Source organism: Fundulus heteroclitus, chromosome 2, assembly GCF_011125445.2.
Source record: "Fundulus heteroclitus isolate FHET01 chromosome 2, MU-UCD_Fhet_4.1, whole genome shotgun sequence".
NCBI classification, from domain to species: Eukaryota; Metazoa; Chordata; class Actinopteri; order Cyprinodontiformes; family Fundulidae; genus Fundulus; species Fundulus heteroclitus.
The window spans coordinates 3,930,812-3,958,103 of NC_046362.1; the positions used below are offsets into that span (position 1 = coordinate 3,930,812).

The 27,292-nt window shown below is 39.5% G+C and overlaps 1 protein-coding gene across 1 annotated transcript in view; it reads right to left on the reverse strand.

Moving 5' to 3' along the window:
• Positions 1-5,446, reverse strand: part of met (MET proto-oncogene, receptor tyrosine kinase) — an 89,083-nt gene extending 83,637 nt beyond the window's left edge. Inside the window, exons 1-2 of the mRNA XM_012863644.3 lie at positions 5,132-5,446; positions 1,674-2,874 (exon numbers count right to left, since the gene is read on the reverse strand). Of these exons, the coding sequence (XP_012719098.2) occupies positions 1,674-2,873 (1,200 nt within the window). The 5' untranslated portion in view covers position 2,874; positions 5,132-5,446. The remainder of the gene's footprint in view (positions 1-1,673; positions 2,875-5,131) is intronic.
• Between the last annotated feature and the right edge of the window lie 21,846 nt (positions 5,447-27,292).

Below are 27,292 nucleotides of genomic sequence, written 5' to 3' on the forward strand. Positions count from 1 at the left end.
TGTTGCAGCCAACAGACAGGGTGAAAAACACAGACCGGCAGGGGAAATGTATTCAATTTGTTAGAACCAGATAATAATGTGCGTTACATGTGTATGATACCGTTTCGTAAACCCTACAGCCCTTCTGATATATTCCAGCCTTAATCTCCTCATGCATCATAACAGTTTCTAGCGATGGAGTCCAAACGTCACCTCCCTGGTTACAAAAATAAAGGGCAAATGTTTTGTTGGGAGTTTTCCTCTTATGTGTGCTGTGTTTCCACATGTATCTATCATTGGTCCTGTGTGTGCTTGCCCCTAAGCCCCCTATTGACTGAGTGAAATCTTAAGGAGACCGAGGTAATCCTGTGCTTCCCCCGCGATGCACTGTACACTTCTGACTGATGCTGGGTTTAAGTAAAGATGAAGCCAGGCTAGGGGCCAAACACACATATTGACAGCTCCTTTGGCGGGGTGGTCAGCAGTTAACTGTGTCTCATTATTGATCAGGCGATTGAGCTGATTGATGGGGGCTGTTAGTGATGGACTGAAAGGCAGAAGCAAGGCAAAAAAAAAAAACCAACAACAACAAAAAAGCTGGCAGACTAACAACTGTTTTCAAGCTGCAGATGGGGAACACTTACTTCCTAGGACATTAGATTAACATTTGAGCCACAACTGCAATGGTACTGTGCTGAATTTCTGCTTGAGTTGTCAAACAGGTGACACATTTGTGAGGAATTAAATCATACTCGAAGAAAGCAACCAGTTTTAAAGTTGGCAAGCATGTGAGGTGTCTTGTATGCAGGGCATGTAAGATCCTTTTCTTCTGTTCTGTATCTGAGGAACCAGGTCAGGTAACTGACTTTGCCAGCAAAGAATTATTTTCTGTTTGAAGAATGTGTATATTTAGAACTATCACCCTGGCACCTTGTCCAAAAACTGGAGGAGAGAGTTCAAAATTGGCAACAAGTTAGAAGCTGTTCACCAAATATGTACAGAAACAGAGAGCCCAGCTAACGTAAAGCAAACACAAGGTTCAGCACGCTTGCCTCACTGGCTTTCTCTCATGAGTGCATATCATGACAAAATGCTCCATTAACATCCTTCACCCCTAAACAACTGCTAATCAACTTATTCATAAAGCCTTGGCACAGAAGTGGTGCTTGGCACTCGAGCTAATGCTTCATAAACCAACGGTATTCAGAAGTTTTCTGAACTTTAGGAGCTGATGTGAAAGTGTGCCCAGTGGTCCTAGTTGAGGGCAGGTTATACTCTGGTGCCTTGCTCAAAAACGGTGTGGCACAGACAAACTGGACGCAGTGCCTGTGTAATGCTGGGACCACCCAGATCCTATGACTGCCAGCATCAGATAAACAGTTGACGTCTTTAACCCCAGACAATAAAAAACCGAAGACAACTGCTGATGAATTGACTAGAAAAGCCCCCAAACTCAAAGTCTCTAGGACAAATCATTTTAAAGGCCATGAAGGAACAAAGAGAGACCAACTGCAGAGGTTTAGTGTCAAACATGGGAATGTAGAATTTATCTCATCTCCAACAGTATTTGAACTTAGATGATTTGATCAAGAAAATTTAATAATTTTTAACTTGCAAAAACATGCCTATGCACAGTGAGATTTCGACAATCCCCCCACTCCACCAGGGCAATAGATATCCCCCCAGGCTCTTACCACATTGTAGCAGGACTTCTCGTCTGAGCCGGTGAAGTGGTACGGGTCGATGGTGTTGCACTTCTCCAGGTTCATCTTGAACATGCCGTTGAGGTTTTTCAGGGACATGACGCAGATGGCCGAGTTGGGGGTCGGTTCCGGGGAGTCTGGCTTGCCTTGAGCGAAGGCGGCAAACAAAACATCTTCACCTACTTCCACCTTCTGTTGCATCTGCAGTACTGCGTCTTTGCCCACCTTGGTGACGTAGGCAGCCTGAAGGATGTTGAACACCTTCATGGGTTCGGTGGAGCGTCTGCGTCGTTTGACGGTGCTAATACATTCGAGGGGCATTTCCACGTACCGGCGAATCTCGGGGTCTGAGGAACACATCCGGACTATGCGGGTGTGGTAGGCCTTGGTGTCCTTGCTCACCTGCTGCACTGTAAGGAAGTAAGTGAAGGGTCCGCTGTGGAAGGAGTAAACGTACCGCAGGTAGTAGTTTCCTTGGAGGGAGGGGATCAGGTCCATGTATGAAAAGCTGGAGAAAAAAGTGAAGCCATTTTGGCTGGTTTTCATCTTGCGCTGGGAGATGGTGTGTGGACGCGTGTCATGGTCAGAAATGTTTCCTGAGTTTGGGATCTCAGAGTTCCCCACAAAAAAATTGATGATGTTGCTCTCAACGTTGAGCACTTGGGAACCCGATGGGCTGACGACAACGTCTGGATCAATGGGTCGACCCTCGCCCGGCCTCACCTTGTCCGCGAAGCAGTAGACGTCCTCGTCGACAGCGTTCAGGCTATAACCTTCGTCCAGAACGTGGCGGCGGCACACTCCGTTATCCGCCGACCCACAGCTGTACAGACCCTTGTCGTAGATGTTCTCCACCACCAAAGCTATATTGTGGTTGTCAACCCTGCCAGTACCGCCCGTTCTCATCTGCGTCCGGCCACAAGCCTCGCTGCTGAGCAGCGGCCCTGTGTGGTACTCAGACAGCTTCGTGAGGTTCGGCGCCAAGGCATAGATTCTGTTCACAGCTCCGACGTAGATGACGCCGTCCAGCGTGACCATGTTTTGGATGGGGAAGTCTGCGGTGAAGGTTGGGAGCTCGTAGGTCACAGAGAGATTCAGTCCGCTTATCTCAGGCGATTTATCACAGTGGTTCTGCACAGTGGGGCTCAAAGCCCACAGCAACACGGCGGCATAAAGCGGGAGGAGGTTCATCCTGTTCCAGAAACGAGACACACGAGACAAGAGTAAGTAAAATGCTTCACACGTAACAAACGCCTTCATTATAGAGCTTTCTGAAGGGGTTCTCTTTGTGTAAAAGCTGAGAGCCTTGGTTGATTAGGGGCAAGGGTGGAGAACAAGTGGAACACTGCAATCTAGTTTGATAAATAGAACTGTGTCAGAGAGCAAAGCCGGGGTTTGCTCACATCACCACGATCAGTGACTCTACTAACGCTCCAATGATTGAAGCCATCGGCCTTCTTATGAAGGGCACCTTTTGATGAGACACGCCACTGACCACGAGCAAAGCAGCTGCGAGAATGAGGCTAGCACATCTGAGTTGCTCAGCTCTATTCCCAAGTGACCACAGCGCAAGCCAGTGGAGTGAATCACCCTGAGAGGAGTGCGCTCTGCACAGTGATCCTGCTGCCAGGACTAAGTTTAGATGGTGAAAGTCCCAAGGGAGTAGAGATAAACTGAATTAAAACAAAAGAGACAGGGGGGGAGACGGGACTGGAGGGACGGTGAGGTAAAATGATAAATAGCCCTGCTCGTTAAACGGTAATCCACTGGGAGATGTTTTTTAAGAGAAGACAGCCAGAGTAGAAGAAAAAAGAGGAGAGTCAGTACGGACAATTTGCAAAATGTACATTTGCATGTTCTGTCTGTGCGAAGTAGATCTTAACTCCACACCCTGACATACACCAGAACCAAATAATAAGTCTGCAGTCCAGTTGTGTTTTTGTAGCGATGACCATTGCAATGTAGGCATTTATTGGGATTACCTGCTTACTTCCACACAGTGACAGCTGCACAAAAAAAGAATACTTAATTATTTCTCAAACCCAATTTAACCAACGTTTTGACCAAATATTGTATCCGACCCAGCTTGTTGGGTAGGAGAAGAGGCTAGAAGGAGCCTCCTCACAGACTGCCATTTTGAACTATAAATCAACAAATGACAAATAACGTAATGACTTTAGTTTATACTAGAACAGCTGTTCGCTGATGCTAACACTGTCTTTTACCTGCTAAGTAATCACATCTTTAATATTTACATTGCAGTATGTTATAGATTATACGTTGAGAATGATTTTTATTGTCCCAGTTTATCTGTTTAATGATGTTTTCATTAGATAACATGAGGTTGTTATCTTTTAAAATCAGGTATAAAAAAGACAACAGGAGCGGTGTCCTAGTGGTTACAGTAGGGTGCTTAGTGTCCTTGGAACACTGCAAGTTCCCTGGTGCGAATACCACAGGTTGCTACTCTGGGTCCCTGAGCAAGGCTCTTGGCCCCAGAATGCTGGCCAGACACCACACAATGGCAGCCTACAGTTCCCTAAGGGATGGGTTAAATTAAGTTAAGACGTTTCATTGGAATGGACAAAGTTGCTATGAGAAATAAAGATGATTGCTATATTTCAACACCGAATTAAAATAAGAATCACTTTACAAAGAGAACGTGTTTAGTTATGCAAGTTGTGGTTTATTCTTCTCCAGCCTCTCTTTGGCTGACTAAATATCAGACACTGACTGCTCTAATCCATGATTTGGGTTGGAAATCTGACCCAGAATGCTGGGTCAGGCTCATTTCCCAGTCATATAGAGCTAAATCCACCCAGGCACTGGACTGACCAAATGTAACCCAGGTCTGTGTTAGCAAACTAACTTAAATTAGGTTGTTTTTAACCAAGCAGTTTTTGAAGTGTAGTTTCCACGTGTCTCAGTCACTGAACTATTTTATTTAGTGAACAATCAGAAGAATATACTTTCTCTAACACGAGTAGCCTAACAGAAAATAAAGAATAAAAGATGCATGCTTTTAAGAGAAAATGTAACGTTAGTAAACGGAATTGTTTCTTATGAGCCAGCGTAAGTTGCATTTCTTATAAAAAAAGAAGGGTCTCTATCATAGAAGGACGAGTGATGGAGTCAAATTTATGAACACCTGCACAGAAAGAAAAACAAAATAGCCTGAGCTTTTCCCCAAAGAACAAAAGAAAGGAAAACAGTAAAAAAAAAATGCAGCTCGAAAGGAAAATGACTCATACAGATAAAGTCACAGAAAACTGTTATGGCACTTATTGACAGAGGTGCTGCTGTGAAAACCCCCCAAAAGATTTCAACCGACTCTGTCCTGTTTTAAAGAAGAGAAGTGGATGGACTGGAGTTAAAGGCTCACTCTTCTGCGTATTTACGCATAGAAAAACGATTAACTAAAAGACAAAATAAACAGGAGATAAACTCACCTGTTAGGGGACAACAGTTCAGTTCCTCCCTTTGATTCAAATCATATTATCGGTAGTCTCTCTCTTCAAGAATGAGATTCCCTGGATTGTTCCTTCACTCCACAGTGATCTCAAGATATAATTCTACTTGGCTAACGCAGTTATATTGCAAATAACGCGAGTCTTCCTAGCCTGCTCGTTTCTCGACAAGTGAAATTCAGTGAGCGGATCCCTGGCTGTGGTTAACGCGTGAGAGTCAGCTCTGACCGACCGCATCCAGCAGAGAGCTGCTGCTACGCTCACATCGCTGCCCTCGGCTGGCCCCGCCCCTCTCCTCGTTCTGCCTCCGCGCGAGCTCCTGACGAGTCCAGGTGATGCGCGCCGCGCGGTCCTCGGTCTGTGGCCGACACGGTGAGTGTCTCAGGTAAGCAAAAAAAAAAAAAAAAAAAAAATTTTGAATACAGTTTGAATATTCTTAGAGACACTACTGATGTCTATTGTGGTTCAATCTATACTAGTTGCATTTCTCTTTTACGGACAGGGCCGGGTCTTTCATGAATGGCGCCCTGGGCGAGAGCCTCATCGTGGCTCCATGTCCATTTTGGACAAGACTATCATTTTTGATGTAACTTATATGCTTCAGATAATCACACAAAAACGAGAGAAAAACTCATTTTAAAATAATATAATTTCCTTTACTAAGGGAAAAAAATAGTCCAAACTAACCTGGTCATCAAAGAAAAAGATACTCACTTAAAGCAGCACAGTGTAAGTTTTGAACCAGATATTAGCTTAATTTGAGAGATATTAAAATATTTTTCAGTTCAATATGCAGCCCCCTTGAGAAGGGGGCTGCCCTTTTCAAAAACTCACCTATGTAACTTGAGAGCGTCGGGTCCATCAGTCAATGGACCATGTGACCTAGAGTGACGTACTAGATCACATGACCCATTCTAGGTTATGGCAGTCTAAGTAACAATACCAAAAAAAAAAAAAAAACAGATGTGACATCTGATCAGACATATTTTTGGTTCTCTAATGTAGGATTTATTATAGAGGGGTGAAGTAGCTTTGTCTTCACAAGAAACTCCTTGACTCAATCTGCTTGTCCAACGTGGTCTGCTATCAGATTCCAAAATGTGGAAGGAGACTATTTAATTTTGTCAAAGTCCAGTATTGCTAATAGCCTTCGGGGGATCTAAATCTGGAAGTTATAGGTCTAGCACCTGTAGTAGCAAAAAGTTCCACGCCGCTACTTTAAATCATGATTGAAATGCAATTAAACACATTTTTTATTTAATTTTCCCTCATAAAAGGTTGGATTACTGTATGACCTTCAGAAACAAGAAATCACTTGAACAGAGCCTATTTGACAACATGAAGTAGGCAAAAAAAACTCAGACAACACTTAATGACCTTATTTAAAATAAAATTCAAAAACAGATTAGAAACAAAGTATTTGAAATCGGTCTTTCTTAAAGGAGTTACACATTTGTTTGGGACACAGTGAGAACATCTATCCACAAAGGGAGAAAACCAAAAGTAGTGTACCCTCCCAGAAGTGACGTCTCCAAGACTCCAAGAACACATCGATGACTCCTCTAGGAGGTCGAAGATCAACCTGCCAGTTTTGGGCTCACTTTCTTTACTTAACGTCAGTGCTCAAGATTCAACAACCTCCTGCTATCCCCTCAGGTGGTGCTGCACTAAACTAAAAGCCATGTTGGCCATATCAAGAGCTCCCTCTACTTACTGTAACAAATACATATGCTTGCTGTGATACACGGTTAATTAACATTTCAATTAGAAAAAAAATAACTGGTATATCAATTAGGTAGGGTGGACCACTTTATTACAGCTTTATTTTAGTTTCAAAAGATTGAATGAGACCAAACAGGCTCCTTCCTCCACCTGACTCTCCTCCTGCACCCCTCTGAGTCAGACTTCTGGTCCTCATGTCAAAACGTCTCACTCAGCCAGAAATAATGAGCTTAGTTCTAAAGGGTAAACCAACTATGTGTGAGCATGTCTCAGCAGTGAATCACAGTGGGCAGTACAAAAAAATTCCTTTGTGCCACTTCCTGAACAACAGAGGGCACTTGGATTGAAGACTGGAGGGTCTGATAACAGAGCAGGGATGCAGGCTGAGTAAGATCAGGCTGTCTGGGTTCGCTTTTCTGCCTGGCACGGTGACATGACAGGGCTCTGTGGGATCTCATCAGACAGATGACCAAGACTGGACATGTCACTGTTTGTCGCTCTCAGAGATTTAAAGTGCCATCACAGAGTAGAGCTTCTTCTGTCCTTCCTTTATAGTCCTGACTTTAAAAGAACTGTTCCTTTCTCAGAGTGAACAAGCATAGTTGTGCTCAGATGTTTACTTAGATTTATATACACACTAAAATATAATCCACTAATTTTCTCAGAAGGCTCTTAGAAATGTAAACATTCTTTACCTTCATTCTGAAGCCTTCATCAAGCAGAGCTCTGGCCGGTTATTGGACCACTCTTCTTGACCGAATCAGTAAAGTGTTTTTTAAATTGGTCGGCGTGGACCAGGCTTTTACACACTGTTCACACATTTTCAACAGGGCAGATGTCAGTCTATTAGGAAGGTCATTTCAGAACCCTAATGATAACTTGCTAATCCTATTCCCAAAACAACTGTGCCGTGTAATTTAGAATAAATGACCTATGAGAACATCCATGTTTATCCATTTTTTAAACTATTTGGCTTGTTATTTGGGGGAGACTTGAAGAGACTGGAGGTAGTCCTGCATCATTATTCCATCCATTCTGAGAAAAGGACTGGCAGTGGAAAGGTCCCACAGCATGATGCTGCCACTGTTGTGTTTGACAAGTCGGTGCAGTGTTCTGAGGTTGAAAACCTCACATTGACTGACCATGAAGATGTCAAATTGGGATATTGATTCTTGCTTTGAATCTTGTCAGTCCAGTTTGATGTACAACTACACTCTAGATAGTAACACTCAATTTCCAGAAGATTCCACTACACGTAGGGCTTGAACTTTCATGGTTCTTTTATTGCTCCTGAACACCCACGTCATTTTTTTTCCGAACTGAGGGTGAGAGTGTGGTTAATTTTTTTTTCCCCGATCTGCTAGATAGCATCGTGACAAAGTAAGTTCTGTGAAAACTTGTTCAGTTAACTTGTAAAGAAGCCTTAGAACCAAAAAGCAAAGGCCACACGGTGCTGTGTTTCTACAGAAGTAGATCCCAACAAAGTCTAAAGCTTTGATGGTTAACAAGCTTTAAGCATGTTTGGGCTCAAATAAGCGCAGGAATCAAGGCGATTTACTGGATGATGTTGCTGTTATGTACAAGGAGATTTTCTTTTCTTAATGAACCAGGAGTTTCACAAGAGCCCTCCCTCACCCACTGCAGCGTTGTTGCTTTTTGGAGGAACTGTGTTTGCTATACCTCAGGGCATTTCGAGCACGTTTGCCAAAGGGGTGTGTCGTAGACAGGTTTGTGTGCGTGTGTGTGTGAGTGTATACCCCATGGGTGTGTCTGTGTGGCTCCAGTGGTGGTGAACTACGCTTTGGCTCAGCCTCCCGTGCGAGTGTGGAGCAGCAGCAGGAGGAGGAGAAGGAGGGGGAGGAGAAGGAGAAAAACATGGATAACATACCATGAGGTTCAGTGGTTAGCCTCGCACATGGCCGCGTTCATAAAGTGGTTATCTGAAAGCATCTAAAAGCATGACACGTGCTTCAGGAATGATTCGCATCACCACAACCACAACACCTGCAACAGAACAAGGAGGTAACATTTTCATGGTTTGGTTTCTACCCATGCTTACCATTTCTTTTTTAATTGTCATTTTTTTAATTACAACTTAGCTAAATATAACAGACATCCTCACTAATGTTTGCTCTAAAAACAGAAAAGAATAATAAAAAAAAAACCCTCTTCCAAATTTGTAAGGAGAAAAGTCTAAATGTCAAGTATCTTACATACAGTGAAAGCATCTGAAATGGCACCACCTGCTGGTATTTGAGGTTAAAAGGCATTCTGACCTTTATTGAGAAACGGACAAGATCCTTGTTCATATTTACCGGTGCCTGAAGAAAGGCTGAATGGAGTTTTCTCGCAAACAAAAGTGAAACATTATTGGGTAATCAGTCTTGATTGTTTTGTGTCTTTTGCAACCAAACAAAAGTGAATATTTATGACCCTTGGTATCAGAGGAAGCCTTTATTCTCTGCTGATCAGGGTAGGAAACTCTGACTGATGCTGTCAACCTCCCTTAAAGCTTCATCCTACAAATGGACACCACATCTCTTTTAGCTCATTAACAGAACAGTGAGTGGGTGTGTTCTTCCTTCATCTCTGGCATAGCGCTTTATCAAGTCCTGAGTAGCCAAACCCATTCACACACTGGCAGAGGTAAGCTACATGGTAGCCACAGCTGCCCAGGGGCAAACAGACAGAAGCGGCACCACCGGTCCCTCTGACCATCAACAGCATGCAAAGCAGGTAAAGTGTCTTGCCCATGGACACGATGACTGAGACTCCTGGAGCAGACCAACTCCTTGCTCCTGCACCACTGTCACCCCGAGATGATAAATTGAAAGTGTATGTTTTATATCTCTGTACTCCTGCAACTCTTGTCATCCTTTTGGATCTCACAGTGTCTGTATGCCTTTCAATAAGTAGGGCTCTTGTTGAGCATAAAATCTTGTAACCCTTCATTAATCCAACTGCTGACAACTATTGGAACTTTTTTTAACCAACATTTTGTTAAGTAATTATGGCCTATACATACACCCAATAGAGTCTCTCGGTACTTCTGGAGTTTCAAGGTGGCATTCTTCCTGATAAGGTAAAGGTTGGCTTCATGAGTTTTCCTGTTAGGCTTTATATCCCTCCTCCTTTACGATGTTTCAAATGTCAAAGGTATGGTCACATTGCAGCAGTGTGTAAAGGGAAGCAAAGATGTGCAAAATGTGGTGGAGATCATTGGTATAAGCAATGTGGAGCGGACGTACAGCTGAAGTGTCGTAACTATGGTGGTCAACATAATGTAGCATATGGAGGTTGTGAAGTAAGGAAAAGGCAGCAGAAACAGTTGAAAACAGTTAAAAATATTACTTATGCAGAGGCAGCAAAAAGTATTCAAGAAAAAGAATAATTCAGAAAAGTCAACAAGTGTCTTCTAGTCCAAGTCCTGGGCCCAGTCAAAGAACAATGGCAGGAACGGAAATCACAATGGATAAATTAATCTTCTTCATGGCGTATGTCATCAATTGTACAGATCAAGTGAAGCAGAAAACCGAAAAGATCAAAATTATAGTGAAAGGTGCAGAAACATTTTTAGCTGTGAAAGATTTATCTTGGGAGTTGATAAATAAAAGGCTTGAAACAGATGAAAAACGAGGTGGAGGAAGACTTTAATGTTTATTTTACAGTGGAATGCAAGAAGTTTATTAGCAAATAGACAATAATTTAAAGGATATTTAAGTTATTTGTGTTTAAGAAACATGGCTTAAACCAGAGCTGGATTTTGTTATAGCACTATATGATAGTATTAGAAGAGATAGGGGGCAAGAAAGTGGAGGAGGATGTGTAATATTTATTAAAAAAAAGGAATACAGTATAGATTTCTAGGAAAAGGAACAACACTAAAATGGTTAGCTGTGGACATTTGGATTAATAAAGAAAGTATTAAAATATTACATTTTTATAATCCATGTAAAAAACTGTATTTGAATGAAATGGAGGAAATGTTTAAAAATATAGGAAGAAAGATAATTTATTGTGGGGATTTTAATACTTTTAGTACTTTGTGGGGTAATAGGAATGATGCTAATGGAGAAGTGGTGGATTGAATAATGGATAGAAATCAATTAGTTTGCCTCAATAATGGAGAAGGGAAAATGATTAATATTAGAAATGGATGTGAATCTGCGTTAGATTTAACTTTAGTCTCAGAAAAACTTGCCGGAATTAGTAATTGGAAAATATTAAGAGAATCAACTATAGGAAGCGACCATTATCCTATACTTATTGAAATTGGTTTAGAAGTGGGAAAAAGTGATAATGAAGGCATAGAAAGATGGATAATTGGAAATGTTGATTGGGAAAAATATAAATTACTAAGTGATAAAAAAATGCAAAAGGTTAACTTAAATTTGGATATTGATAGGGTTAATTTTTCTATTTGTGAAGCCATTTTAGGTGCTGCACATGAAACAATCCAAAGGAAAAGTGGAAAATACAAGAAGAAAATAGTGCCATGGTGGACAAAGGAATGTGATGTTGCAATTAAATCTCGAAATAAAGCTTTTAGGTTAAAGAGAAATCAGAATTTTCAGAACTTTATTGAATATAAAAAAGTTACAAGCTCTTGTTAAAAGAACTGTGAAAAATGCAAAAAAGGTTTATTGGGGAAATTTTTGTAATTCGGTAGGTAGGGAAACTAAAATGTCCAAAGTTTGGGGAATGATAAAGAGAATGAATGGAATGAGACGTGAATATGGATATCCAGTTCTGAAATATGGAAATGTTATTGCTGTGACTGAGGAGGAGTAGGCAAACATGCTGGTTCAAAAATTTGTTAAAGTTCATAGTTGTAATAGTTTAAGTACAGAAGAGAAACGTAGAAGAGTTTGTACAATTAATGAAAATGTTAATGTATTAGAAGAAAATGTAAGATATAATGATTTATTAAATTGTCCTTTTTTCTTTATTAGAATTAAGTAATGCTTTAAGGAAATCAAAATATTCATCTCCAGGAAAATATAATATTACTTATATTATATTATGGCTAGTAAGTTTAGTGATGAATCTACAAAGGTTTAATTATAATTCTATAATAAGATATGGGAAGTGGGCTTTTTACCTAAGGCATGGAAAGAAGCAATCGTAGTTCCAATCTTAAAGCCAGGTAAAGAGAGGTCAAATCCAGCTAGTTATAGGCCTATTGCTTTAACTTCACACATATGTAAAATAATGGAGAGAATGATAAATGAAAGATTGAGCTATTTCATTGAGAAGAGGGGATACTTATCAACATTTCAAAGTGGATTTAGAAAAGGTAGAAGCACTATGGATTCTATTCTATGTTTAGAACATGAAATCAGAAAAGGGCAAGTTAATAAGGAGAGTGTGGTGGCTGCTTTCTTTGATATAGAGAAAGCCTATGATGTGGAAAGAAGGTTTTTTAATCAAATTGAAAAAAAAAAATTAGAATTAGTGGATCAATATTTTATTGGATAAAATGTTTTTTACAAAATAGATCAATACAAGTAAGAATAGGACAACATTTGTCAGAAAAGTTTTTTGTAGAAAATGGTACACCACAGGGAAGTATAGTGAGTCCTTTGTTTTTTATCTATTATGAATAATGATATGTTTGACAATTTGGAGAGTGGAATGGGGTTTTCTTTATTTGTTGATGATGGATCAATTTGGAAGAGGGGTAAAAATTTAATTTTCATTGTTAAAAATATATAAGAAGCGATTAATAATATAGAAGATTGGACTTTTAAATAGGGATTTAAAATTTCTATAGACAAAACAAAGACTTTATTTTTTTTTACGAGAAAGAAAGTATCTGAAAATTAAAAACTGCAAATATATAATCATGAATTAGAGAGGGTAAAGGAATTTAAGTTTTGGGTTTATGGTTGGATGAAAAACTTAATTGGAAAATTCATATTCAAAAAGTAGTGGATGACTGTAAGAGTTTTAAATGGAATGAGGTGTTTGGTGGGGAGTGAGTGGGGTGCTGAGAGGAAAGCATTGAAAGCAATATATACTGGTTTAATAAGATCGGTATTTGATTATGGCAGTATAGCTTTTGGATCAGCATCAGAAACACTACTCAAAAAATTTGATAATATTCAGTATCAAGCCTTGAAGTTATGTACAGGAGCCATCAGAACAACTCCAATGTCAGCTTTATTAATAGAAATGGGAGAGTTACCACTTCATCTCAGAAGATTACACTTAAAGACTTCTTTAACAATATCCCCTGGATCTTAGAAATTGGTTTAATTCTGCTTCACCAAGAAAATCTCTGGGCCAACAATTTAAACTTGTGAAATTTATGATCTGACTGGTCTTTAAGACAAAAACGGCAACATTGAATTTAGTTCTGAGGCACATATTTGAATTTTATTTAAGAGGACATGGAGTTTTTTTAATTAGCAAAACAGGGCCATAGCTTCCAAGTTCATGTTAGATTAAGACATTGACTGCCCAACACAAATGTTATGATCAAAACCCTTTCAGTGTAGCTCTGGCTTTAGACAAAAACAGCAACTTTTAATTAGTTCTCAGGTACATTCAATGAGTTTCATTTAATGAAAGGATGACAGAAAAGAGAACATAAAAGGTTTTATTTTGCAAAACAGTAAATACCTTAACATTGTAGCCTCATCAAAGTAAATCCAGGAAAATTAACGGCAAACCATTTTCACTGACCAAATGGAGGGAAAAGGATGAATCATGAATTGTTCAGCAACCATTACTTTATCATAGCATATTATATTCTTGACAGATCAGCTTTGCAAGGTGGATTCTTTTTATATACCAAACAATACTGGGTGTAACCACCTTCCCAATTATAACTGCAAAATATCTAGGATATCTCTATCAGCTTTACACATCTTGAGATGACATTGCCCATTCATCTGTAACCTTGCCTGCAAGATGAATTCTCACGATATTTGTACATTCACAAACGCACCAGAATCCACCATGTACCGCTCCGGTTTCAACCCTTTTTGTCCGAACCAAAAACTGTTCAGGCCAACGATGTTGCAGTATTGATGTTTAAAGCGGGACATGCCATTGCGACACAAGCAAGAGCGGTTGAACCCACAGCTGAACCAACACAATCATGGCAGCACAGGAGGATGCACGCGTAGCTGCTGCTATCACATCTGTTTTGTAAGAATCCACAATTTCTTCTTTGATAGAACAGTAAAAAGTGCCTTAACTAGCTTAACTTCTTGTGGTTTCTCATAACACCTGCTGTTTAGTTGTTTTTAATTTGATACGGTAATCTGCTAAAACCATCCTATGGTAGGCGGGCAATAGGTGTCGCTTCACCTAATAAGCTCAGAGAGTTCTGCTGAATGTCCCTCCTTTCCCCAAGCAGATTTGATAGAAGCAGTCCCAGATTGATAATGTGCAGAACTAGAGCTCTACACATTATCAACCTGGCTGGCCAGGGTAATTCATATGTGCAAAATAGCTCAAGCTCAGTTAAATTAGATGACAAGGGCCACAGATTCTCAGCTGGACTCAGACCTAGACTTTGATTTACACATTCACGCAAAAATATGTTTTGATCAAAACCCTTTCACTGTAACTTTGGCTGTATATTTAGTGTCATTCTGCTGGAAAGTGAAACTCAGAGATTGTCATCCAGTATTGCTCCATCAACTCTCTCTAGCTTTCCGTGTATATGAAAAACAATCCCAAAGCTCAATACTGTTACCGACATGTTTAACAGTGTTTATAAAGTGTTATTTTTTAGGACACGCATAGCTATTTTCATGTAGGCCAAAAAGTTCAGTTTTGGTCCCTACAGGCCAAAGTAGTTTCTTTCACAAGTTTGATGTTATTTTTTCCCTTTACTGCTTGTGAGAAACTTTAAAGAGGACTTCTTATGGTTTCTTTCAACGATCGCTTTGTTCTTATAACTCATCCATAAAAGCCCGATCTGTGGAGTCCATGAGCACTAACAAATTATCTCTCCTAAACTTTGGATCTCTGTTGCTCCTCTAGTTATTATGACCCTCTTGACTGCTCCTATTATCAATATTCCCCTGGCTCTGCTGTGCAGTTCAGGTGAACGACAATGTGTTACAAGTGTCTATAAAAACAAAATCCAATTAATTATAGTGTGTAGATGTAACATGACAAAATGTGAAAACGTTTTAGTAGTAATAAAACTTTTGCAAGGCACTAAGCGCTGCAGGCTATTCAACCAGGAAGCAGATGTAGTCCTAACTTTAGATCCCTTGAGGCTTTTACTTCTTCTTTAATCAGCACAGTCTGGTCAAAGGCCTGGCCAAGAGAAAGAAAACGACAGAGTTCATTTAATGGAGGGTTTTTAGATTGACTAGCTTGACCAACTGTAAAAAATTTATTCCTGATAATGCTTAACATGTTTTTTTATTCATTCATTTATTCAAACTACACAGTAGCATAAAACTGTGGATGGCAAAATATTTTAAAAACGTGGCTTGCTAAAAAAAACGCAGTTCTTTGGTGATTAAATTTTTGTTGTCTTTTTTCTGTCTTTAATCTGTCACACAAAGCATCCATTGATTTGTTTTTTGTTTGTTTTACAATTGTGTGTTAAGTTGAGTGAGGATAATGGAAATACTTCCCTAGCTATGAGCTACAGTGTTTTCACACAGCTCAGTGATTTACCTGTTCCTTGGTTTATGCTCATTGGAAAAACAGACATCCTCTGATCATCTATGTTCTTCATATATCCTTGCATCATGTGAAAATTACTACTCGATATCTCCAATGTGAGAGCCAAACCTCATTTCCCTTCTGACCAAAATAAAAATGAAATTAAAATTCCAGGAAGATGTTCAGTCAGGAGTTGTGTTTTTGGTCAGCCTTATCTGAAAGATGTATCGACTGCAACAATTTACAAAATCTGCTTATTTGGTTTTTGTTTGTCTTTCAGTGTTTAATCCTGTCCCTTCATTGTGGGTAACAGTGGTGGATGAGCTAGGAGTTTGTTTTGTAATCGGTGGGTTGCTGGCTCTAATATCAGTCGTTTTGTCCTTAGGCAAGACAAATCATCTGGTTTGCCTGCTGTTGATGTTCAGAGGGCCCTGGTGATGCCAATGTATGGCAGCCTCGCTTCTGTCAGTCTGCTCCTGGGCAACAGTGGCTATAATGTAGCTCACCACCGCCGGCGTGGGGATGACTGAAAGTAGATTGAAGTGCTTTGGGGTCCTCGGGGCTTGATACATTGCTATACAAGGACAGGCCATTTGCTAGACATAGCTAATTGCTGAGCTTTTACTGCAATTAATTACACTGTATGTGCTCCTTTTCGTCCTCTAGACTTAAACTGGCTCAAAGCTTATCTGCTTATCTGTATTTCTCTCCTATTTGTGAGCATTCTGTGCAGGATTTAGTACGGGTGGTGAGGACGGCACAGGGGATTGTGGGATGTCTTCTACAGGACCCAGACTCAGTCTGTGATGCACGAGTCCAGAATAGGGCCAGACATGTTGCCACAGATCCCACCAGGGCAATGCACCTTGTCCAACTTCCATCAGGAACATTAAATCAAAAACTAACAGACTCAAAAATAGTTTCTTTCCCAAAACTGTGAAGGTTATCACCCCCTGTAGAGAATCAACAAACCATCAGTCCAGTTTATAGTCTGTTACATGTTACAAACAAACTACTGGTTCCACAGGTTTCTGGTCTGATGTAAATCAAATAATGTATTATGCCTGTTACTTGCAAATGTATATTCACACACTTCAATTTCTCAAGAACTGTCTGTTTAGAAATCCACGTAAATTGCATAATCATGTAACAAAATTCCTTCACAGTTTGCTGTCTTTTTTTTTTTTTTTTTTTACCTGAAAATTAGTCAATTTGCTGCTAAAGACTATATGCGCACTTAAGACCCTCATTTCTGATTTTATTAGCAAAAGGGGACGAACTTGTTAGCCTTATGTGTTTTTAGTATCTGTCTCCTATATGAAGATGTGCTGTCGGTGGAGTATAAACAAGTAAATTTTCTGTGGAAATGCAGGACCATCCATACTCTTTGCCCAGTGAGACGTAAGAGAAAGTAACCTAGAAAAGAAAGTAATAACCTTGAGAAAACGAGAGGCTATATCGGCACAGCTATTATTACCAGGTGGAGATAATTTATGAGGGAGTAGGGATTCAAAACGAATACAGGCTTTTTGCTGGACAGCAAGTCAATTTATTGACCAATTGCTACAGCGCCTCTAGCTACCCAGAGGAATAATTGTATTGATAAAATCAAGTGTCCTAAGATAATTTGTCACTCATTTATTCCATATATGTGCAGAGTTTGCTGTAAAAAGAATGACAGTGCTCGACTCTTACCTTTCAACTATTGTCCTGATATCAGCTGTTTGGGCTGATATTCACCGGACAATACCTAACAGACCGAGAGCTATTTATTAAACATCGAATAACTTAAACAGTGCTTGATGGTACAACAATACACTATCTTCCTAACTTTTATTTTTGTGTGTTTCAGCTACTGCTCGGCAGTTTGACCCAAAGCTGACTGACAATGATTACAACAAACCTGTTGAGAAGTGGCTTTGTTATGTTGCAGTGAGGCATCCCAAGGAACCAAGTCAAGCATGTGAATGACTCACCAATTCAGCCTGCTCTTGCATTGTTGTCTCCAGAGTTGGCCTATAGTCCTACTATACTGTGATGTTTCCTTGGCTCCAAGACGGCTCCGAACTGGAGCAGAGTTGAATGATAACTTGGAACAGTCCCACACTAAAAAAAGAAAACGGAGGTCGGACTCAGCTGGCACATTCACCAGGGGACCTGTTGCTGCCCCCCATTTGGGGGCCCTGAGCACAAATGCTGTGTGGTACCTCCCATGTGAAAATGAACAATAATACAGGATTTGTCTGTCTTTCTCTTTATTTCCAAAATAAGTTCTCAATATTTATGTTTTGAAAACTATTGCAATAAGTAAAAGGAGAAATTAAAATCCTGAATAAATATTAAACAATGTGTGCTTCTGTGCTTGTTTGTCTCGCTTGTTGTGTCTCTGCTCTGTCTTCTGTAACCCCCAGTCGGTCGAGGCTGATGACCGTTCATACTGAGGCTGGTTCTGCTGGAGGTTTTCCTTCCCGTTAATGGGGAGTTTTTCTTCCCACTGTCGCTTCATGCTTGCTCAGTATGAGGGATTGCTGCTAAGCCATGGACAATGCAGACGACTCTCCCTGTGGCTCTAAGCTTCTTCAGGAGGAGTGAATGCTGCTTGTCAAGACTGGGTTCACTTATATAGGACATTCTTTGACCAATCTGTATAATCTGATTGAATTTGATTTTGGAAAGTGCCTTGAGATGACATGTTTCATGAATTGGCGCTATATAAATATCATTGTATTGAATTTAATTTAATTTTGTATCAACAACTGTGTGCATATTTACAAAATAACTGATTAACCTAAGACAACAAATTTTAAGTGGGAATAAAAAGAGGAAGTACAATGAATTAAATGCAAGAATGGGCAGTCTCATACAAAAACTAGGAAATGTCCTATTAAAACATCATAAATGTCTGACTTTCCAGAGGAAACTGAACAATGTGATCAAGACAAGTTTTCTTGTCCTGTTGGAGATTCATTAGGAGAAGCTCATTAAAATTAAAGATCCTCTAAGTCTGCATAACTTGTGCAAATTATTTTAACACTGCTGTTCAGAGTAAATCACAGTTGAATTAGAGCAGATGTAACAGGCTGAACGTGGGATAAATGTACATGTCTTTGTAACTTTTACATTAATCATTTTTCATGTCTCTCATTTGTTCAAAAAAGTTTACTGTTGCTTTAGTGAAAAACTTCATGTGAAATGATGCCTTGCTGCCTTTTTTTGTCTACAACAGTAAAAAAAATGTCTTTTTACAAGCTTTTCAACATTCCTTTTGCCAACCTTTTTTCCCATTCATCAGCTCCTGACTTTATCACCTGTAGCTTAGATACCTTTTTTCACTACTCAATCACATATTGGGCTCATGGAGGGGAAACTGGAGAAATATCTATCTTTTTCTTGTGCAAATACTTTCATGTTGATTATATCTAATAACATGCTTTAAACACGTTATTTTAAATATGTTGTGATTATTTAGATTTTAGATTTAGATTCAACTTTATTGTCATTACCCAGGTACAGATACAAGGCAACGGAATGCAGTTTAAGTCTAACCAGAATTGCAATAACAGCAAGTGCAGGATATACAATAGTTGTTACTATAACAGAGTTTATACTATAAATTGAATAAACATTTCTATAAACTTTACTATAAAATGAATAGATAAAGTTTGGACAGAAGCTATCTGTCCAAACATAATATACAGATGGCTATTACTATAAAATGAATAAAAAAAGTTTGGACAGATGCTATCCGAATTAAAAAGCACTGGAAGGTGATTGCATATTACAGTTAAAGTATGGTATTGCAATGTACATGTAAACAGTCAACAGTGTAATTAAACAATATAGTATTGCAAATAACAACAAATGGAGGCAATTGTGAGGAAGAAGAGGAGAATCTGTCAGTATATGAAGGGAATGGGATCAGTGAGGATTAGAGTTCAATAAAGAGACAGCTCTGGGGAAAAAAATGTTCTTTAGTCTGCTGGTCCTGGTCCGGAGGCACCTGAAACGCCTGCCTGAGGGCAGGAGAGAAAACAGTCTGTGGGCTGGGGGAGAAGAGTCCTTAAGGATGCTGCAAGCTCAATGTAGACAGCGTTTCCTCTGGATGTGCTCAATGGCAGGTAGTGGAGTCCCAGTGATACGCTGGGTGGCATTCACCACCCGGTGCAGTGTCTTGCGCTCTGCAACAGAACAGCTCCCATACCACACTGTTGCACAGTTGGTCAGGATGCTTTCTATTGCACAGCGATAAAAGTTCACCAGGATAGTCGAGGAGAGCTGATTCTTCCTCAGTTTCCTCAGGAAGAAGAGGCGCTGGTGAGCCTTCTTAACCAGGCAGGAGGTATTGGTTGACCAGGACATGTCCGCCGAGATGTGGATCCCCAGAAACTTGAAACTGGAGACACATTCAACAGCCATTCCAGTGTTGTGCGTGCCTCTTGACTCTTTTCTGAAGTCCAAAATGAGCTCCTTCGTTTTGGTGGTGTTGACGAGCTGGTTATTTTAAGTGCACCATGTGGCCAGGTGCTTGATCTCCTCCCTGTAGGCTGTCTCCTCGTTGTTGGCGATGAGACCAATCACCGTAGTGTCGTCCGCAAACTTGATGATGGAGTTGATGCGTACACAGGCTTGCAGTTGTGGGTGAAGAGGGAGTATAGAAACAGGCTTAGCACACAGCCCTGTGGTACACCAGTGTGATGGACATGGAGCAGTAGGAGCTTGATCGGACATTCTGGGGTCTGTTGGTCAACAAGTCCAAAATCCAATTGCACGTGGAAGTACTTTGAATTTTACTGTTTTCTATCTATGCTATACTTCTAAATGCTCATTAAAGAACAATGATGGCATTGTCTTTGTAATGCTGCGTTATGTAATACTGCCACATCTTTTTGTGTTTTTACAGCTCAGGTTGCCATTGGTCTGATAGTCCATGCATTGAAAAAGCTGTTACATTGTTTTTTTAATGCTTCTCATGTTGCCCTCAGTTTGTTGCTGACTGCCTGAACATGAGCAATCAGCCTCAGAGCTCTTGCCTCCTCAAGTCATCTTGGTTTCTTGACAGACATCTGCAGCTGTAACATCTGAGGGTTTTCATGAAACTCGTTCTCCTGAGTCAGATCCCATACAATGCTCTCTGTGTTCCTGTGCATGTTCTCATTTTGTGTGATTTCAACAAATAAACCCTCAGGGAGTAGGCTGTTTACCATGATCTCACCCACAACAAACTCACAGACTGTTTGCCTACAGTGGGTTGTGTCTTTTAGCCTATTTCATGGGTTCTTCATATGCAGTTTTCTTGATTGTACAGGACTGGTCATAATCCTGTGATTGGTTGAAAAGCTAATTTGTGTGGTAACAAATTACACAATTATTTAGACCTAAGTTGCTTTTGATAGCTGTTTCACTTAATGGTTTCAATAAATTAAACCATCACAATCCATTCAAAAGCCATTTTTCACATTTATTCACATTATCTTTGTTTGATATGACAATCTTTTTGAAGATCCAAAGATGTTTATAGGGTCTTTCAGTGTCAGAAGACCAGGAAAACTCAAAGACCAGACAATGTTACCCTCTCATGCCTGAGAGCTTGTGCTGACCAACAAAAATGGGGGCCCTGAAAAATGCCCCACCATGGGGTTAAATTATTACAGGCCTGTAGCCCTGACATCTGTCGTCATGAAATACTTTTAGTGGCCGGCGTTGAAGCATCTGAAGGACATCACAGGCCCCCTGCTGGACTTTCTTCAGTTTGCTTAATGGGCAAAACCGGTTGGCAACCTGGGACAGCACTTCATCCTGCACCAGCTCATCTACCCAAGGACATACGCATGGACCTTGTTTGTGGACTTCAGCTCAGCTTTTAACACCGTCAGCCGAGACATCCTCCACCAGAAGCTTTCCCATCTCATAGAGCCGGCCTCCACCTGTCAGTGGATCAGCAGCAGCCTGACTCACCAGCAGCACCAGGTGTTACTGGTCTGATTCAGGATGGTAACGGTCTGCTTATAGAAAGTAGGTAGGCTGGTTGGTCCAACGGTGCAGTCAGAATCACCTGAAACCAAACCTCAAGACAGAGGAGAATAAGGGGGACTTGCAGAGGAGACCCCCCACACTCCCTCCCCTTACCACCCTCAACAACACTGCGTCTGCTGTGGATCACTTCCAGTTCCGAGGAACCACTCTTTCTCCGGACCTGAGATAATCCTCACATAGACACTGTTCAGAAGGAGGCCCAGCAGACACTAGACTTCCTGCAACAACTTAAGAACTTTACATTGACAAACTTGGCAATGTAAAGCTGAAAAAAAGCAAAAACAGAAGAAAACTGTCAGGGTGCAAATTCTTTTTCACAGCTTTGTACCTAAAAGGAATTCAAACAAGCTCTTACATGATATATTTGATACGATGCTACGTATAAAGTTTCGTATGTGTAGAGGCCTTAGAAGAATGCATGCCTTTTCATACACAACCCACATGCAGTTGTTTTCTGAGCTATTGGCCTTTGTCTCTGTCAGCTGTTGCAGCAGTGAATGCTGAGACTAATGAAGCAATCTGTAACATCAAGCAGGGAGAAGCCTGGCAGAGATCCATCTCCTCTGGTTCCACGTCTGCCTCTGGAGACCTTTCCAGATGTTCTTCCCTTCAAAACAACTGCTTCTCCCAGTCGACGACTGCACTCTGAAATAACAGCTCAACTCAACCAGAGACATGGATGTAGTAGGAGCCAGATCTAAGTCTGTGGATAAACCCAACAGCCTCAGAACCAAATGTGATCAATCAGTGAGGTCTTTATCTATGGCTGCTATGTTGTCTATGTTGTCTCCTGAGACAATGCCATATAATTCAAGAAGTGTTTAATATATATCATGTTGCCCATTTACAGGTTCATCCATAAAAACTTTGATACCAAAAGAGTTTTTATGGTTTCTATATATATATATATATATATATATATATATATATATATATATATATATATATATATATATATATATAGTGGTTTGCAATACCTTAGCTGTGTTCAAGGAATTGGTATACAATTTGGCCAGGTTTTGTGTTTTAGCATGGATTTAGGCTTTTCATAATTTTCTTTTCAGGTCTTTCATATGCATTTTAAACTTACCTGGGAAATCTGTGTCGTTTGGCAGATGACTACTACTGAAAATGCATTTGTGATCAATCTTTTCGTTGCAATTTGGTTCAACTTATGTTCCTTTTGTCCTGTCTTGGCATGGAAATCCCTTCAAAATTAAATATTTTTCAACAAAAATAAGATTTTTAAATTTACTGTAAATCTATCAATTTGTAAATTTGACATGGAAGGAACTATCAGGTTTTGGACAACTTTTAGGAAGTAAGAAATAAAAAGAATCAATGTTGCTGCTGAAACAGGGCTAACAAAGTCAGAAAAGCCACAACCTTTTATGTATCAGGAAGACATAAGTTAACATTGGCATTAATAAAAAAAGAAAATGGGAAAATATATTGATAATATATACGTGGAAATCATTTATGTGCCATGGATGCAGATGGAATACAAAAAGATACCCCATTTAGTTATTTCAGATTACATTTAACGTTGTCTTTAACATTTTCCATATCAGCCATTAGCGTAACTAAACAGCAGTTTCTGTGTAAATTCCTTTACAAATTTATATCCTTGCTAAACTGAGATTTCTGATGAAAAGCTGCTTTACATTTCTAAATCCAGTAAGTTTTTAAATTAAGATTAAAAGCGCAATAGAATGAAACGGAACACCTTTGCTGTAATACTCTCCTGTTGGGAGCTGAAGTCTCACTCCCTGTTTCAAAGTAGCAGCTTGAAGAAGATGTGAAAACATTCATGTTCCTTTGAACATCTTGCTACACCTTTTATGCTTCCTCTGACATCATCTTTCAACACCTAACAGCTGTGCCATGTGTTGAGACCTGGGGCCAGGTAGGCGCAATAGACATTGAGTCATGCCACTGAGTATTTGCACTGGAAAAAAAAAAACGCCTTAGAATCATACTTCCAGATCTGAACGAATTCCAGACAAATTATGGTTTGTTCCATTTAATACATGCATGCATCAGTTTCTTCTATGTGACACAATTATGACTTCATGATATGGTCCAAATCCATTGCTATCAGCACACAAAAGCACACACAAATGATCACAATAACAGTCGGCCCAAATCACGAGAGACCGCATGATATAAAGAAAACCTTTTTTACTTTGTCTGAAAATGAACTCCTGTTGTTGTTTGAATTAAAGTAAAAAAATAAAACAAAAATAAAATCATTTAAAAATAATTACTGTCCTCCATAATAAATTAGATAAACACAAGTGGATGATTAATAGCTGAATTGAAATCCTAGTCTTGCAGCATTTGCTTCTACACAGAGGAGTATTGTTTATGATGAGACCTGTTTATGCTTCTGTGCAACACATACACCAATCCATTTCAACTGTTTATTTTTTGTGAGGGTAGTTCTGGTCAACAGGCATCTGCTGTTAAAATAATATTTTTTGACATAATGTAACCCTTTACTTTATAAGCATAATATATATTTTTTACAGCGAATAAGATCTGTAACACGAGCGTGGTGAGAATATTTAAAATATACGTTTGGAAAAAATATAAATATTTATTATGTCTTATGATCTTGAACTCAAGTCAAATGAAATTAGTTGTTTTTCCCTCTAGTCACTGCAAAGAAAGAGGGGGGGGGGGGTATCTTGTCTTAACCTTAAAGAAGCAACCTGTGTCTTTTCAGAAGCTTTGAACATTTGTTCTTTATTTTATTTTGACCTCCCTTGATTATGTTTAGTAGATCCTGATAGATGGTCAGATAGTGATGCAGCACACGACTTATTGACTGACGGTTTTCTCACCCATTTCCTGGCAGGAATCAGATTGTGAGCTTTGATTTCCTTTTCAGCATTACTTGTTGCAGCTAAAAAAACAGGTAATGGAAGATGAGAACACTGATCCCTCTGACACTATGAGAATCTGGAAGCCAGTATCTGTGGTCTGATTACTTGTGGGGCCAACCGGAAACTAAGAGATGTAAGAAAGTTCTGTGAACAAAGAATATAACCATCACTAAGAAGGAGATGCAGTTATAGGGAAATGAATTAGTTAAAAATTGATATACCAACTATACACCAATATCAATGAGTATCTAACATGATCCACAAGCTGATAAACCTGTCCATCCATGGATCTAAACTGGCACTAAAGACAATTTTTTTTAAAATAGTTCTGGGGCAGATTCATCAATTGGATGCCATTAGAAACAATATTATTGAGTCCTTTTGAAGTGTTTTGTCGAACTTTGCAGCAAAACATTAAACGGCTGAACATTATAGCCTTGTCAAAAATGATTTAAGGACTTTAAAATGAATGGCACAGCCTTTTTTCTGGTCAAATGGAGGAAACGTCATGAGTCACAAATTAAAGAGCAACCCAATCAGTATGTTGTTGCAGCTTTTTTGGCTTTTCTGACAGTTTAAATTTTTTAAGGTGTTGCTGTTTTTTAGTAGTCAACCAGATTCCATCATTCTTACAGCAGCTGACAGAGCAGCTTTTCGTGTACCAGACAAGACTGTGTCAAACCACCTTTCTTTGCAGTTATAGCTGCAAATCTTTTGAGGGTATTTTTTACCAGTTTTGCACATTTTGAGACTGACATGTTTGCCCTTTTCTGCGTGCAATATATATATATAAGCTCTATATCAGTCAGATTAGATGACAAGGGCCACAGGTTCTTTAGGTCTGGACTTTGACTGCCAAACATATAAATATGTTTTGATTGAAAGCCTTCCAGCGTAGCTCTGGCTGTATATTTCTTAAGGCCTTGGATGCTGTGTGAATAACATTTATCCTGCCGATGTAAAATCTTAAGAAAAAATTTAGAACTCAGAAGATTTTCCCTGAAATAACGTCACTAAGAACTACTTTTAGACTTAGGATTCTTTGTCATTCACCAGTGCCCATATTCACAATGTGTTACTACAAGCATCTATAAAAACTGTTATGCACCAACAAGGCAAAGAACCATAAATTCAGTCTGACACGTCGTTTTAGAATTATTTACAAAATAAACAAGCCCTGGTTCAGGTCACAGGCTGATAGCTCTGGGCAGGCATTCTGTGACTGATCTGAGCAGGTGCACTGTGGTGGTTCTGGGCAGGATCTGTGGTGTGGTTGCTGACAGATTCTGAGGGCTTGCCCTTGTATACAGAGCATCCATGTAGCGACAGTGTGAAGGAAAACTCCTCTTTAACAGGAAGAGACATCCAGCAGAACCAGGCTCAGTGTTTATGGCCATGTGCCATAAACACATGGGGAACACCAACTGGGGATTTGAGAAGATGGAGCATGCGCCCAAATTAGAAACACAGCTAAGCAGATAACCAGTTTTCAAGTTTAGAGAATGAAAAAGAGTGCATACAGTTAATCACTGTAAAAGTTCTGCTAATAACTATGTCTAAGAAAGGGACAGGGTTAAACATTGAGCGGGGCATTTCTAAAAAAACAAAACACAATAGAAGAAATGACCAAATTAAATATTGCAAGTTGTGTCAGTACAACATCTTTCAAAACAAGTTGACCAAAGAGCCCTTAAAGTCTGTCTAAACATCTTATTGGAATTGTGATTAAATTTTTTTACCCCTTTGGTCAGATGGGAAATTAAAGAAATGAAGATTGGATCTCACACTGAAGATGTCGAGAAGTAATTTTCACACAACATAAAGAATATAGATGATCTCTTTTCCAATGAAAACAAACTAATGAGCAGGTAAATCACTGAACTATATGAAACCACTGTTGCTCAAACAAAGCTGGGAAAGCATTTCCATAATCCTCACTCAACTTTGCATACAACTGTAAAACGACAAACCAAAACAATGGATGTTTTGTGTGACAGATTGAAAGCTAAATTATCAGTAACGACCCTGTGCTAGCCAGATTTTTAAAATATCTTGCTATGCAGTATTATGCTCAGGCATAGTTTGGATGGATTAATAAAATGTCATTAAACCTTATTTTGTCAATCCAAAAAAAAATAATCCTGATCAATTAAAAGTGGATTCTTTTACTTGATCAGGCCTCTTTCACAGACTGCTGATTGTAGTAAAAGCCCCAAGAAATCTATACTCAGAACTACATCTGCTGCATGGGTGAAAAGCCTGTAGAATTAAATTTCTTGTAAAAGTTTACAAAAACATTTTAAAATGTCATGTTACAACCACATTGTTCACCTGAGCTGGAAGGAAGGGAACATCAATGGAAGCAAGAGGGAAGCTGGTCATAGTCGATGGAACAATCCTGTATGTCATTCAAGGCTGATAATTCAGGAGAACACTAAATGTACAGCCAGAGCTACATTGAAAGGGTTTTGATCATAACATTTGTGTTGGGCAGTAAACCTCCAGACCTAAAACGAACTGAGAATGGCTGTGTTTTGCAAATTAAAACTCTACATAGATTCCTTGTCCTCTTAACACAAATTTCAACAGCTGGTCATGTTAGATTTTCTTGAAGCAGATACTGTTTAAAATAGCTACAGGATTCAAGAGCAAGGGTTTTACTCAATTATTAGGGGATATGGAAAAAAAAAAAAAAAAAAAAAAAAAAATCTTAAATCTTACACTGACAGAACCACCATTTTCAAAAATTTACTGTTGAGGTTTTAAACTGCTTTTGGTAGTCTGAAGTCAAGTAAACTTGGAGGATTCAGCTCTACCTTACTCTATTGGTATAAATCTTTATTGGTATAGTACCAACTTCCAG